Genomic DNA, 13,460 nt, shown 5'->3' on the forward strand with positions numbered 1-13,460 from the left:
AAATCAACTGCAAACAATAAAAAAAAGTATTCGAAGACCTTCAGGGGACCCCATCCAGGTAAGTCGCTGTTGAAAAAATGTATTAAAATGTTCACTTACCTTTTTATCAGGTTCTTCATACTCACCGTCGGGGATAGACCAGCCTCCAGCCAGAGGTCCACCCCTGTTCTCCCGCCCACAGGAATCTGGGAGCTCGACGGACGGGAGCTCAGTTGCGCCATTCGGCCATCCGCTGACATCAGCGGGCGGTTCCCGATGGCTCGCCCCTTCCGCCCGTTCCAGGCCACCTCCAAAGTGGCAGTGAGCAGATCTTCAGGAGGAATGTCGGCGGCAGTCAGCGGCAGCGAGCGGTGAGGTGATAAAAATCGGCCCCATAGAACCGTAGAAATTTACAGCATGGAAGGAGGCCATTTTGTCCCATCGTGTCCGCGCCAGCTAACAAAGAGCTATCCAGCCGAATCGCATTTTTCAGCTCTTGGTCCATAGCCCTGTAGGTTATGGCACTTTAAGTGCACATCCAAGTGAATCAATTCTTCAATCAATTCCGGTGTCCCTTTTGGGAACTCTCCAGCAGGAGGTGTAAGCGAGGTGTCTGGCTGCTGGATGTGGACAGGAGCTGTTGGGATGATGATGGCCCTTTAATTCAGTGTACAGGCAACTCTTGATTATCCGTACACGGATCTAACAGAGAACCTGCTGCAATGGCACTTTTAAAAACTGTGATTTTGTCCCGTGTACAGCTGCACACGACCATTAAACCCACCCCACACACAGTCCTGCACTGACCACTTTCTGCACCTGTCCGTCACTGAGGGTGCTGCCCAGCCTCGGGAGTAAGTAAAGCCGAGTCTCATTCGACCTCCAGGTTGAAGCCTTTAGACTGGCCATTTCACCTTTCAGTCATGCCGCTGGGCCTGATCGCGGCCCTAGCAGGGAATGAGCTCGGGTTTCTAGGCAGGATCTGGGGACCCTGCATGCTGGCACCGTCCGGCTTGTCTGTGCTCTTTCTCTGCCGACCGATGACTGCCGAAGGATTGGGGATTAGGCTCGTCGAGTTGGTGTTCGAACTAGTTTCAACATTGATTTGAGAGAGGGGTCGTTGACTCCAGCAAGTTAATCTAGCATTAAAGTATAAATTTGGGACCCAAACATTCTTGGCTAGTACGTGCACGCGCCCTAGCGGCAAAATCGTTTACCCAGAATAGCCCGATCCCCGAGGGACCCGGATAATCGAGAATTGCCTGTACTTGGTTATAAGCAGGGCCTGCAGCTGTTTGAACCACCGTGGATGCTATCATACTGTCACTGGAGTGCCGGACTAGATTTCTGTGCTCAAATTTCTGGAGCGGAACTTGAACCCATGACTTTCTGGCTCAGAGGAGAGGGTGCTACCCACTGAGCCACGGCTTACTGTAATAAGTGCAAAGTGCACAGGCCCAAGAATGAAAAGATACATTCAATTTCACGCTCGCCTCTGTTTTCTCTCAGATCGATGCCCTTGCTGAGATCACTGACGCCGTAGAAGGGAAGGTTGAAGTCTTCTTGGACGGTGGAGTACGGAAGGGCACCGATGTGCTGAAAGCTCTTGCTCTGGGCGCCAAGGCTGTGTTTTTGGGGAGACCAGTTCTCTGGGGGTTGGCACACCAGGTAAAGAGGAAATGGTTAATCCCTCAGACATCCCTGGCACAGCTGCTGTGTTGCTGGAGAGCTTCTGCCCTGCCACTCTACCCTGTCACTGACCCCCGTGCTAAATCCCAGGGGATAGGGCTGCTCACTTAACGTGGGTGGGAGTCTGCGCCATTGTCAGTGCTCCCTGGGCGTCTTTCCCTGTGGTGAATCTGAATATTTGGAGGGCACTTAGCCACTCCAGCAGGTGAAAGAGGGTGGGGGGGGCGGGTTTATTCTGTTCGAACTGCTTGAAGAACAAAGTTTTGGAGCAGGCACGATCCTCTAGTTGCTGATTTACTCATGGAAAATCGATCTGTCTGCCTCCAGGACAAAGGTGCCATCTCTTCCGGTTGGAATTTTAAATTGGGGCCAGAAAGGAGGGGATTTCTGTGCAACCGGATTTCACCCCATTCTTTTCCCTTCCCATCCCAGATTGCCGGCTAGTAGAATTCCTCCAGAAAAGCAGAGACATTTTGGGGCCTACCTGTCTTCCAATAAATAATGTCAAAGTTCACTTCTTAAACACGCTTTTTCTTGAAACAATAGGGGGAACAAGGAGTTCATGATGTCCTGCAGATGCTAAAGGAAGAATTCAAGCTAGCATTGGCTCTTACAGGTTAGTAGCATATGGATAATTATCTTGGCATTAAGAATATTTACATAATACTGTGAATCATATCCTGCTAGAGGGTGAAAATGTCTACAATATTAATAGTCCAACTATCCTGTCAATCTGTTCTTTGTCTGAGCTTCAGTTTCTTCCTACTCATTCTTTCTGTGCTTTAGTTTGATTTATCCCTGGTTCAGTGATCTCGTTTTCCTGTCATTCAGTTCCCCCTTTCTTGTGTTCTTGATTTCGATGTGCTATCTGTGTTTCAGTTTTGATTGGGCTGTTGCGGTATAATCACACTATCTGTGTTTGGCTGCCTGGGAGACTCTACTGCACTCCATTTTACAGTGTGGTCTGTGAGGAGACAAGTGACCGACGCGCCCATTCGGGCTCCTGTAGTGACCTTCACTTCACAGCTAGCACAGTGAGGTTCGAGTCACAAAGTAGCTTATCAGGGGCCGAATCTATTCAATGGCTGCCGCCCATTACCATCGGCCAATTCGGCTCCGTCCACAACCTGTCAGAAATGACTCACCTGTTGTAGCTTTTATGAAATCATGAAAATCCCCCAGAATGGAAGTAAGTGGGCTGGGCCTGCTTTAAATCGTCATGGTGATGCGGAGTGCTGTGTTTGTTGGCAAGAGGCACAGTCTTGCTGTCCCTGGATTTCTGTAACAAGATATGGGTGCACAATGAGTAAGTGCTCTTAATTAGTAGACACTTCTATTTTTCAAGCAATACATGGCATATTTCACAGTGGCCATACCCGCCAGTAGAAAAGTTATGTTGTATGGTTATGATTGTACAAACCGGAAGCATAGTCATCTCTTTCAACTTGCACTTCACCTGCATTATGTAAGACCAAGGGAGCCATTCAGCCCCTCCAGTCTGTTCTGCCATTCATTTTGATCCAAGCTGATATGTATCTTAACCCCATTTACCCGCCTTTGTTCTGTAACCCTTAATACTCTTGCCTAACAAAAACCTATCAATCTTAGTTTTTAAATTTTTAATTGACCCCCCCCCCCCCCCCGCTTTCATCAGTTTTTTGGGGGAGAGAGTTCCAGATTTCCACTCCCCTTTATGTGAAGAAATGCTTCCTGCAATCATCATTCAATGACTTAGCTCAAATTTTAAGGTTATGCCCCCTTGTTCCAGACTCCCCCACCAGAGGAATTAGTTTCTCTCTCTATCTACCGTACCAATTCCTTTAATTATCTTAAACACCTCAATTAGAACATCCCTTAACCTTCCATACTCGAGGCAATACAGGCCTAGTCTATGCAACCTGTCCTCATAATTTAACCCTTCTATGCCAATCTAAAATCATTCTGCCAACCTAAGATTGTCAAGATTGCTTCTTTGAAGCTGGTAAGGAAATGATGTGCTCCATCCTGCCGCTGCTTTAGTCTCGATAGTCCTTGTTGATCTATGTAGGAACAGACTTGAGGGCAGCAATGAGATTTGTGAAGTGCTGCCTCAAACTCCTTTCAGTCCCAGCCCTAGTTTCTCCGTTGCCACCGCCATTTGCTCCTACTCTTGAGATCGCAATCTAAATCCTTCAGGATGTGCGGCTGCTCGTGAGTGGCGGTGGGCACTGTGAAGTGCTGGCTCTCTCGGACTACTGCCAGTGTTGGCAGGCTATTCCATCCAGGCTTGTAAAAAAAAAGGAGAGCAACCTATAATGCTGGCTGTAAAAGACACCTTCAAACAGTGCTTGTGTTGCAGTACACTGTGTGTGATGGTTCTAAGGTTGAGTGTTTGCCTATGTATGTGGGAACGGGTAGACATGACAAGAACAGTGACATAATAAGGACAGGATGGTATTAGCCCTAATCTTGGGGGAGACTCATAGCTTAAGTCTTCCCCACTCCCTCTATGCTGTTTATAACCACTCAGGTCCAGAATGACCTTTCCCAAGGCAATCATAGAATGATACCAAAGGAGGCCATTTGGCTCATTGGCCTGTGTCGGATCTTTGAAAGAGCTATCCAATTAGTCTCACTCCCTTGCCCTTTCACATGGGCTAAACATTTCTGGACCCTCCTCCAGATTGGATCTGCACCCTTCTGTTATGAGCTAAATTGACCTGCAAACAGGGAAGTAGCTTTGAGATGTCCAGTTTAAAAAGCACATACAGTGGCAGACAAGCGGCCATCGTAAAGCCCACCCTTTGTGTCAGTAAATGAACAGGTATCATGCAGCTCGGCTGTGTTGGAAGGATTCGCTGTGTGAAGCCTCTTTGAGACCTCAGTGTGACGACAGTCTCAGTTATAATTTGTAGCTTGTATTTGTGCCCTTCTGCTATATTGCCAACCATAGTAAAGTAAGCATTCCGAGGCTTGTGTGAATGCTTTGGTTGATGCAACAGTAAAGAATACCAGGTTATGAGGAAACACTTTGTGTCATGTATACTTAGGGCCTTACTTGGTACAGGACGCTTATATAAATCCTTACCTTGGTAGCCTTCTTCAGCTTTGTCCTCTTATGCATCTCTATCCAGTTTTTCTGGGTATTGATGGCAGCATTCACCCCTGTAACCTAGCTGCTGCCAGTTTGTCACACCAGACATTTTTAGTGGAGCATAAGTTTCAGTGCCAAAGAAGAGAGCCCATTTATGCTCCACTTTGTCCAACATGACTGTCAATACATCATTCATGAGTGTAGCATGCCTGGGTGAGGACTGTGCTGCAATGTGGCAACTCCGAACCCTAAATATTGGGAGTAAATAACCATTTGAGTGCAGCATTGAATTGCATTGTTCATACCTGATGTTCAAATGCTCAGGAAATTCGAGGCTTGCTTGTACAAATAATGATAGTCAACTCTTTCTGATCTGTGTTTTTTTTCCCTATTTTTCATTTTGGGCTTGCGTTATTCGTTATCCCAAAAAATGATTAGTTCCCTAAAGAGCTGCAATTCCAGCAGGTCACTGGATAAATCTAAGTATACTAAAATACTCAAACAAGTAAGCCTGATGCATGAAACGTAAACATTAAATCAGGCTTTGTGCCTTCTACATTTCCTTCATTTTCTCCCGCAACAGTGCTCTCCACAGTTGGATGGGCCGACCATGCGCTTTCAGAGAATCTCCGGCAATGGCTTCTCTTCCCCCGCACCATTACCTCTGGAGTCCCTCAAGGATCTATTCTTGGCCTCCTTCATCTGAAGACATGATGCCAGGTTTCGCATGTACGCAAATGGCATCCAGCATCAGTCGAATGCTACCTCACCACCACCTCTCTCGACCCTTCCACTATTGTCAGACATCCAGTACTGGATAAGCTGCAATTTCCTCCAGTTAAAGATTGTGAAGACCAAAGCTATTGTTTTCCTCCCGCCACAAACTCCATTCCGCAGCCACCAATTCCACCCCTCCCAGGTCACTGTCTCAGGCTGAACCAGGTGCTATCTTACAAGAGGAAAGACTGTTTTGGGTAAAGACCCTACATCAATTGTGACATGTGAACTGAACTTCCAACCCCATATCCTCTCCATCACAAAGCCCGCCCAATTCCACCTCCGTAACATCAACCATCTCTGCCCCGTCTCAGGAGAGATGCTTTCAACCAATTCACTGTCTGTTGCAGGCTTTGGTGACCCACCCCAACTATACAGATGCCTCCCCGCGCAACCCCCCCCCCCCCCGCCCCCTCCACATAACTGCAAAGAGGTGTAGAGGGCCCAAGGCATGAGCATATGTATGACATCACTCTCTACAAATAAGCAGATATCTTGGGGGGGAGGGGGGGGAATTGCCCTCTGCCCCATGTTTGGGGCACACAATTCGAATTATTTGAAGTATGACCACCCGGCGGTAGCCAGAGTGGCTTTTTAACTTTTTCACCGCCTCCCAGCGCCTTGGGACGCTTTTTGAGGCCGTGTAGGGGCGGGTGTGCATCGGGAGTGGGGTGGTGTCCATCACCTCCGCACTGACCACGTCAGCACGGCGGTGATGACGTCAGCGCAATGCGGACATGCCACGTCTCGCTAACGCGTAGCAACCTCCTTCCCCTTCACTGAAAGGGGAGGGACACTGCGAGGCCTAGCGAGGCCTCCTTGGCGCCCGCTGGGCTACCAGGGAGGGCTTCGGCCAGGCCAGAGGCCCAGCACCCAAAAGGGAATGCTGGGTTGCCTGTCAGCAGCCCGGCCAAACCAACGGCCGCCATTGTCGTCTGCAGCGGTGCACCCTCCCCTTTAAGGGCGGACACACCGCCCAACTACTGGCAGCTTCCCGACTCTCGAAGCTGACGAGGGCACCGACCGGCGGCAGCTGTGCTCCAGCGGGGTAATTTCCCCCGCGAGGTGCAAAAGGGGTCGCCGGCGGTCGGTAAGGGGTCGGCGTGCAGCCGAAAATGGGTCAGAGTACCGGGCACGGTGGAGACACGTTTCCGCCGCCCCTGGCTCGAGGGCAATTCCACAGGAGTCACATCATCTGCCTGCCCCCAGTCGGAAAGGCCCTTCCGCCCCATTGCCGCCTCTAACAGGCCTTAAAAAAGGGGCAATTCCGGCCCCCTTGTTCTTAAATTTAAGTTTCAGACACAGTGCTGGAACCCCAGCAGTAGGTGAGGAAAAGAAATGACTGAGTGGGTGGCTGTGTGTGACGTGTATGGCGTGGACAGTGGTTGAAAACTCCATCATGTTTTGGATCTCTCTGGTGTTAGCTGAGCTAGTGAGAATGGGATCGCCACTTTGAGACAGCATTGAAGGCCATGCCTTGTTTTACTGCTCCAGAATGCAGTCTTAACATGTTACTGGGTGTGCAAGCTGACATTGTTCACTTGGGCGTGGTACCCACATTAAGAGCCAGCCACAGTCCGTACCAGCCATGTCAACATCACTTGTCTGTGTTATCTCGTCATAGCTCCCAACACGTTCACTGCGTTATTTCATTCTAATTCAGCGACGTCTATTGTAGTAATTATATCTGCATGTGTTCACTTGAGTCTCTTGTCAGTGATTAATGTTCCTTTATATTTCCGTGTCTAAGCTGCTCCTCTGCTTTCCAGTTGCTGTTTCAGTTATTTGTGTCAGTCTGTCTAGGATTTAAAAAAAAAAATCAGAACGGAATAGTTGCTGTGTTTTTATGGTTACTTCCTCGCACCCTGTTTCTGTCCCTTCTAGTGTTGATGTGCGAAGATAAAAAATAAAATTCCTGCAAAAAAAAAGGAGGAAAATCTATTCATGTGCATATGGACTGTACATCATTGGTCACTGGGCCTTGTGGTTCGGATCGGGGTCCAGGTAGAATCCAGGAGGATCTCTGGGCTGGGGGCTGGAAAATGGGGCGGAACTCGGTTCCACTGGGTTTCTTCCCCACCCATTCCACAGAAAGCCATTGTGCCATTGGGAATGGAGGCCGTAGTTGGATCTTCCTCTCCACCTCCATATCACTAGGTTTTACAATGTTCTGAATTAATTTGTACCTTCAACTTTGCCTGAACATTATCCACTATGTGCGTTAAAGGGTTAATCACACATATATTGCACTTCTTCAAGTTAATAACAAAAGATATCAGGCTTGATTTTCTTTCACCACATCGCCGCTACCACTCCCTGGGCCTGGGCACAAGCCAGGTGGAGATCACCTGAAGGGCACTCCACCTGATCTGACCCCACCTATAAAAGAAAAATGGAAAGACTTGCACTTATAAAGTGTCTTTCATGACTGCAGGACATCTCAAAGTGCTTCACAGCCAATTCAGTAATTTTGCTGTGTAGTCACTCTTGTAAAGTAGGAAGCGCAGCACCTAATTTGCACACAGCAAGCTCCCACAAACAGCTATGTGATAATGACAAGATAATCAGTTTTAGTGATATTGGTTGAGGAATAAATATTGGCCAGGCCACTGGGGAAACTCCATTGCTTTTCTTTGAAATAGTGGCATGGAATCATTTCCGTCCACCTGAGAGAGCAGGTAGGGCCTCGGTTTAGTGTCTCATCTGAAAGACAGTGCAGCACTCCCTCAGTACTGCACTGGAGTGTCAGCCTAAATTTTGTGTTCAAGCCTCTGGAGTGGGACTTGTATCCATGACCTTCATGACTTAGAGGTGAGTGTGCTGCCCACTGAGCCGCAGCAGGCAGCCATTGTGGTCAAATGTACACACCCCCCTCTCACCATCGTCCAGGCCTCTTGGCAGCTCCAGCGACCCGTGCGGGGCTGGATGCAAGACCTGAGGCTTATTTCTTCTGATCGCCCTTACTAATGGGTACCCATGCTGGGGTGAGATAGGAAAATGAGAGGGGACATGTTGCAACCCTCCTGCATCACTCCCATGCTTGCGCCTGTTGTAGATGCAATTGCTCTCTCCCACACCCCCCTCCCCCCTGCACCCAGCACCTTGGGGGAGCTCCAAGAAATCCTGATCAACATAAATTGAGGCTGAGAGCAGAGAGGGAATTATAACTCCCTCCCACTGGTGGAAACTGGACGGAGCGGGAGTTAAAATTTACCGGCTCTATTTGATGTTCCTTTTCCGCCCCTGCAGCAGATTTAGCTCGGCTGTTTTTCCCAGCAGTCGAGGTGCTTTCCTGATTCAGTTGGGAGCCTCATTAATATATACTAATCGGAGCCCCATGGTGGACTGTGTGGGGCCCCCACCTTGCTCAGTAAAGCCTGCTGGGGAGGAAGTGGAGAAAGGTATGAAAACATGCTCCTCCAGGCCCCACAAGGAAAGTCTAGGCCTCTGCTTTCTCGGGATCTCCCCTCACTTTCTACCCATGAGATCGTGCCAGCCAAACCCCACCCCCCTTGACTCCGGGACTCCCAATCTTCTCCTGCCTGAAGCCGGTCAAGCAGGCAACAGGCCGGTGGGATGTCAATGAGGCTTGGCCGTTATTATTGTCCGGACCTCCCAGGGCAGCTTGCACATCCTGCTGGGAGTTAAAAGTTCCCCTCTGTTACCGCCCGTTTTTCCACTGCTTTACCCAATGGAGAAGATAATCCCTATAAAGTAATCTGCTCGGTGCTAAATTTTCTTGGTAACTTTGAACACCATTACCTACTGTAAGCTATGATGAGGTAAGGCGGAGATTAAAAGAAAAACATTAAAGAAAAACTTGCAATGAAAAGCAGAAAATGCTGCAAATACACAGCATGTCAGTTAGCAACTGAACAAGAGAAAGGGCTGGTCCCTTCAGTGCAACTGCTTCTTGCGTTCTGGTGAAGGCTACCACTCAATTGTGAACCTACCTTTCTCTTTCAGGAGCTAACTGACCTCTTGTGCGTTTCCAGTTTTTAAATGAAACTGTGAATTTCTACACTCTCAGTACACTTCGAATCAAGCCAAACATTTATTTTTGTGGCCAAACCTGAGAGTATGAAAGGACTGCACTGTTACACTTCAGCAGCATTGACTCCCTACAATCAAGCAGAGTATGAACACCTGACAAGGTGGTGGAAGCAGATTCAATATTAACTTTCAAAAGGGAATGGGATATATACTTGAAAAGGAAAAATTTGCAGGGCTATGGGGAAAGATCAGGTGAGTGGGACTAATCGGATAGCTCTTTCGAAGAGCCAGCACAGGCACAATGGGCTGAATGGCTTCCTCTGTGATGCTATGATTCTAAGTAAAAAAACTGGGATGACTTTGATATCAAGACAACATACTGTGCATGCTGGAAATCTGAAATATAAACCGAAAATGCTGGAAACATTCAGCATCGGGCAGCATCTTTGGCGAGTTAACGTTTCAGGTGGATGATTGTGAAGTCAACTCCACTGAATTCATTGAGTGACCTCATTTCACAGCCATGAATTAAATGTAAAATATTGTTTCAGGATGTCGCAGTGTGAAAGAAGTTAACAAGTCTCTTGTGAAGAGGAGTCCCTGGGCAACATCTCGGATCTGAGGGCACGCATTGTTGTAACGACATGAAGGAGTCCATAAAAAATGCTGTCATCTGTTCGAACTATCTTCACAAATTCTCCAAGGGAAAATTGGATTCAGGACAGTAAATTAACTTTAGTTGAAGCTATTGTAATCATGAAAACAGTAAATTGCTTGTTAGTCCTTCGCTGATATTGTTATATCTCAAATAAAGCAATGTGGCTGAGTGCTGTAGACTTGAGTAAGTGTGACCTTAGTCTCTATATTCTGACTCCAGTGTGCCGGCACAGCATGGGAGGCCTGCTTATATGCAGTGCTCCCAAGGGATGCTGGGATCCCATGGGACTCCAACAGATGCACCCTCTGGTGGCGGTAGAGTGCTGGTTACAAGATGTTGCATACATAACAGATATTATCTTGATTGACTGCAGTACAGGAAAATCCATTGTATGGTACATTTTCCTTAGTACTCTCTAGCCCATAATGTTGGGTAAAATTAGGCATCAGGTGACCAGTTTTGATATTACTCTTTGTTAATTCGCCACCTTGATCACTGTGAGAGTCACTGTAATCATGGATTTAAAATTTTTTTAAATTTATTCATTCACGGGATGTGGGCATCATTGACCAGGTCAGCATTTATTGCCCATCCCTGATTGTCCAGGAGAAGGTGGTGGTGAGCCGCCTTCTTGAACCGCTGCAGTCCGTGTAGTGAAGGTAGTCCCAGAGTGTTGTTAGGGAAGAAATTCCAGGATTTTGACCCAGCGATGCTGAAGGAATGATGATATATTTCCAAGTCAGGGTGTTGTGTGACTTGGAGGGGAACTTGAAGGTGGTGGTGTTCCCATGCACCTGCTGCCTTTGCCTTTCTAGGAGTGAGCAGCGGACTGTCACATCTCAGAATGTCTCAGAATAAACCTTCTTTACCAGCATGGTACTAGCTGGAGTGAATCTAAAATAAAAACACAAGTGATAAAGCCAACACTGTTCTTTGACCATTTCAGATTGCCAAGGCTGGAAAGAACAAAGAACTTGCCTTTATATCGCACTTTGTCACATCTTTCAAACATCTCAAAGTGCTTCACATGGGATGAATAACTTTATGCAGTTCCTATTATTGTGTGGGTAAATGCGGCAGCTGTTTTGAGCACAGCAATGAGCTGAATGTTCAATGAACTGTTTCTTTTGTAGTATTGGTTGAGAGACTAATGTTGACCAGGTGTCTGGGAGAACTCTCTGCAAATAGTGCCATGGGATATTTAACGTATACTTCAACCACTGGGATAGACAGATGGCACCTTGGTTTAACATCTCATTAAAAGGGTGGCGCTCCGTTCGTACTGAGCTGATGTGTCAGCCTTATTATGTGCTTTAGTACCACTACTGACTTCCATAGAACATGCTAAGTCTCACGGGATGCTCCTGTATATTTCGATGATTGTCGTCTTTTAAAAGAGCTATACTTCCCTCTCTGCTCTGTCTCTCATTTAAAATCACTCTTCCACTAACACCCTGTGTCTTCTGTTATTCATTCATTTTTTTCTCTGTGATGTTTCTCCTTCAAATCTGAGGGCCGAAATTGCCCCTTCCCTTAAGGCCTGTGACTGCCGGAAATCAGCGGTCATGCTGTGGAGTGCAATGGCCGCCAATTTTTCGTGTAATGGATGCCATTCTTAAAATTCCGCTCCTGCAGTATCCTGACGGTGACCCGCTCTCCCCCTGCACCCCCCCCCACTGCTGCCGATCCATCCTAAGTGCGTCATAAGAGCGTGCACCGCTGATGTTACCCACCCCTCCCCCCCCGGCCCGATGGCAAAATTCCGCCGAAAAAAATCTTGCTCCCGCCGAGAGTTGCCAAAAGCTGCTTTTCTCTGCCGGTGCAGTGAGGCTATGGCCTTCTAAAATGGCGGTGTGACTCCCATTAAAGGGGAGGACCTACTGCCGCTGCCGCCATGTTGTTTTTTTTGTGGCCGACTGCCATGTCGGGCCGACAATTATGCCCCCGGGTTCGGCCGGTCCGCCAATAGGCAGCCTGGCACTCCCTCTTGGGTGCCAGACCGCTGGCCTGGCCGAAACCCTCCCTGGTGGTCCAGTGGACCGAACTTAAAGAATCGCGAAGGCTCTGCCCTTTAAGTGAAGGGAAGCGCCGTGGTGACACGGCACCGTGGTGATGTCATCAGCGCTACGCTGATGCTGATGTCTGATGGCGGCAGCCGCTCTGCCTGCCCCTTTCGTGCGCTCACCATCGCACTTCCGACCCCATTATGACCGACTTCCGATCCGCCGGGAAAAAAAAAGCCAAAGAGTGGAACTTCGCTCAAGAAGCCACCACATCCACTGCGCCGGTAGAAACACGAGAAACAGGGTAGATGCACCCTGTTTCCAGCGTTGGCCAAGTTTGGCCACCTTTACTCTTAAAAACACAGCACCCATGGAGAAAGGAGGGTAGGATCAATGTTTCAGGCCTCATGAGGAGGATAAAGGAAAAAAAGGACGTTTATGTCAAATACCAACGGCTAAATACTATAGAATCTTTAGAGGAATATAGAAAGTTAAGAGGCAAAATTAAAAAGGATATTAGGAATGCTAAGAGAGAGCACAAAAATTTCTTGGCTAGTAAAATTAGATATTTCATAAATGTATTAAGAGTAAGAGGGTAACTAAGGAAAAGGTAGGGCCTATTAGAGACCATGAGGGTAGCCTTTGTGTGGAGGTGGAAGATGTTGGTAGGGTTCTTAACGAATACTTTGCATCTGTTTTCACAAAGGAAAGGGGCAATGCAGATACTGCTATCGAGGAGGAGTGTGATATTCTGGATGAAATAAATATAGTGCGAGAGGATGTATTAAGGGGTTAAGCAGCTTTGAAAGTAGATAAATCCCCAGGCCTGGATGAAATGCATCCCAGGCTGTTGAGCAAAGTAAAAGAGGAAATAGCAGAGGCCTTGACCATCATTTTCCAGTCCCCTTTGGATCTGGGCATGGTGCCGGAGGATTGGCGGACTGCTAATGTAGTACCCTTGTTTAAGAAGGGAGAAAGGAATAGGCCACGTAAGTACAAGCCTGTCAGCCTAACCTCAGTGGTGGGAAAATTATTGGAAAAATCCTGAAAAACAGGATAAATCTACATTTGGAAAGGCAAGGATTAATTAGGAACAGCCAGCATGGATTTGTTAAGGGAAGATCGTGTTTGATTAACCTAATTTAATTTTTTGAGGAGGTAACCAAGAGAGTCGTTGAGGGTAGTGCGTACGATGTAGTATATATGGACTTTAGCAAAGCTTTTGATAAGGTCCCACATGGTAGACTGGTCATGAAGGTGAAAGCCCATGAGATCCAGGACAAAGTGA

General features: G+C 47.6%; 1 protein-coding gene across 1 annotated transcript in view; it reads left to right on the forward strand.

The window, feature by feature from the left end:
* hao1 (hydroxyacid oxidase (glycolate oxidase) 1) overlaps positions 1–10,133 on the forward strand; it is a 116,751-nt gene extending 106,618 nt beyond the window's left edge. Inside the window, exons 6-8 of the mRNA XM_070888781.1 lie at positions 1,489–1,647; positions 2,215–2,284; positions 10,063–10,133. Coding sequence (XP_070744882.1) covers positions 1,489–1,647; positions 2,215–2,284; positions 10,063–10,133 — 300 coding nt within the window. The remainder of the gene's footprint in view (positions 1–1,488; positions 1,648–2,214; positions 2,285–10,062) is intronic.
* Positions 10,134–13,460: the final 3,327 nt, after the last annotated feature.

This window comes from Pristiophorus japonicus, chromosome 9 (assembly GCF_044704955.1).
Source record: "Pristiophorus japonicus isolate sPriJap1 chromosome 9, sPriJap1.hap1, whole genome shotgun sequence".
Lineage (NCBI taxonomy): Eukaryota > Metazoa > Chordata > Chondrichthyes > Pristiophoridae > Pristiophorus > Pristiophorus japonicus.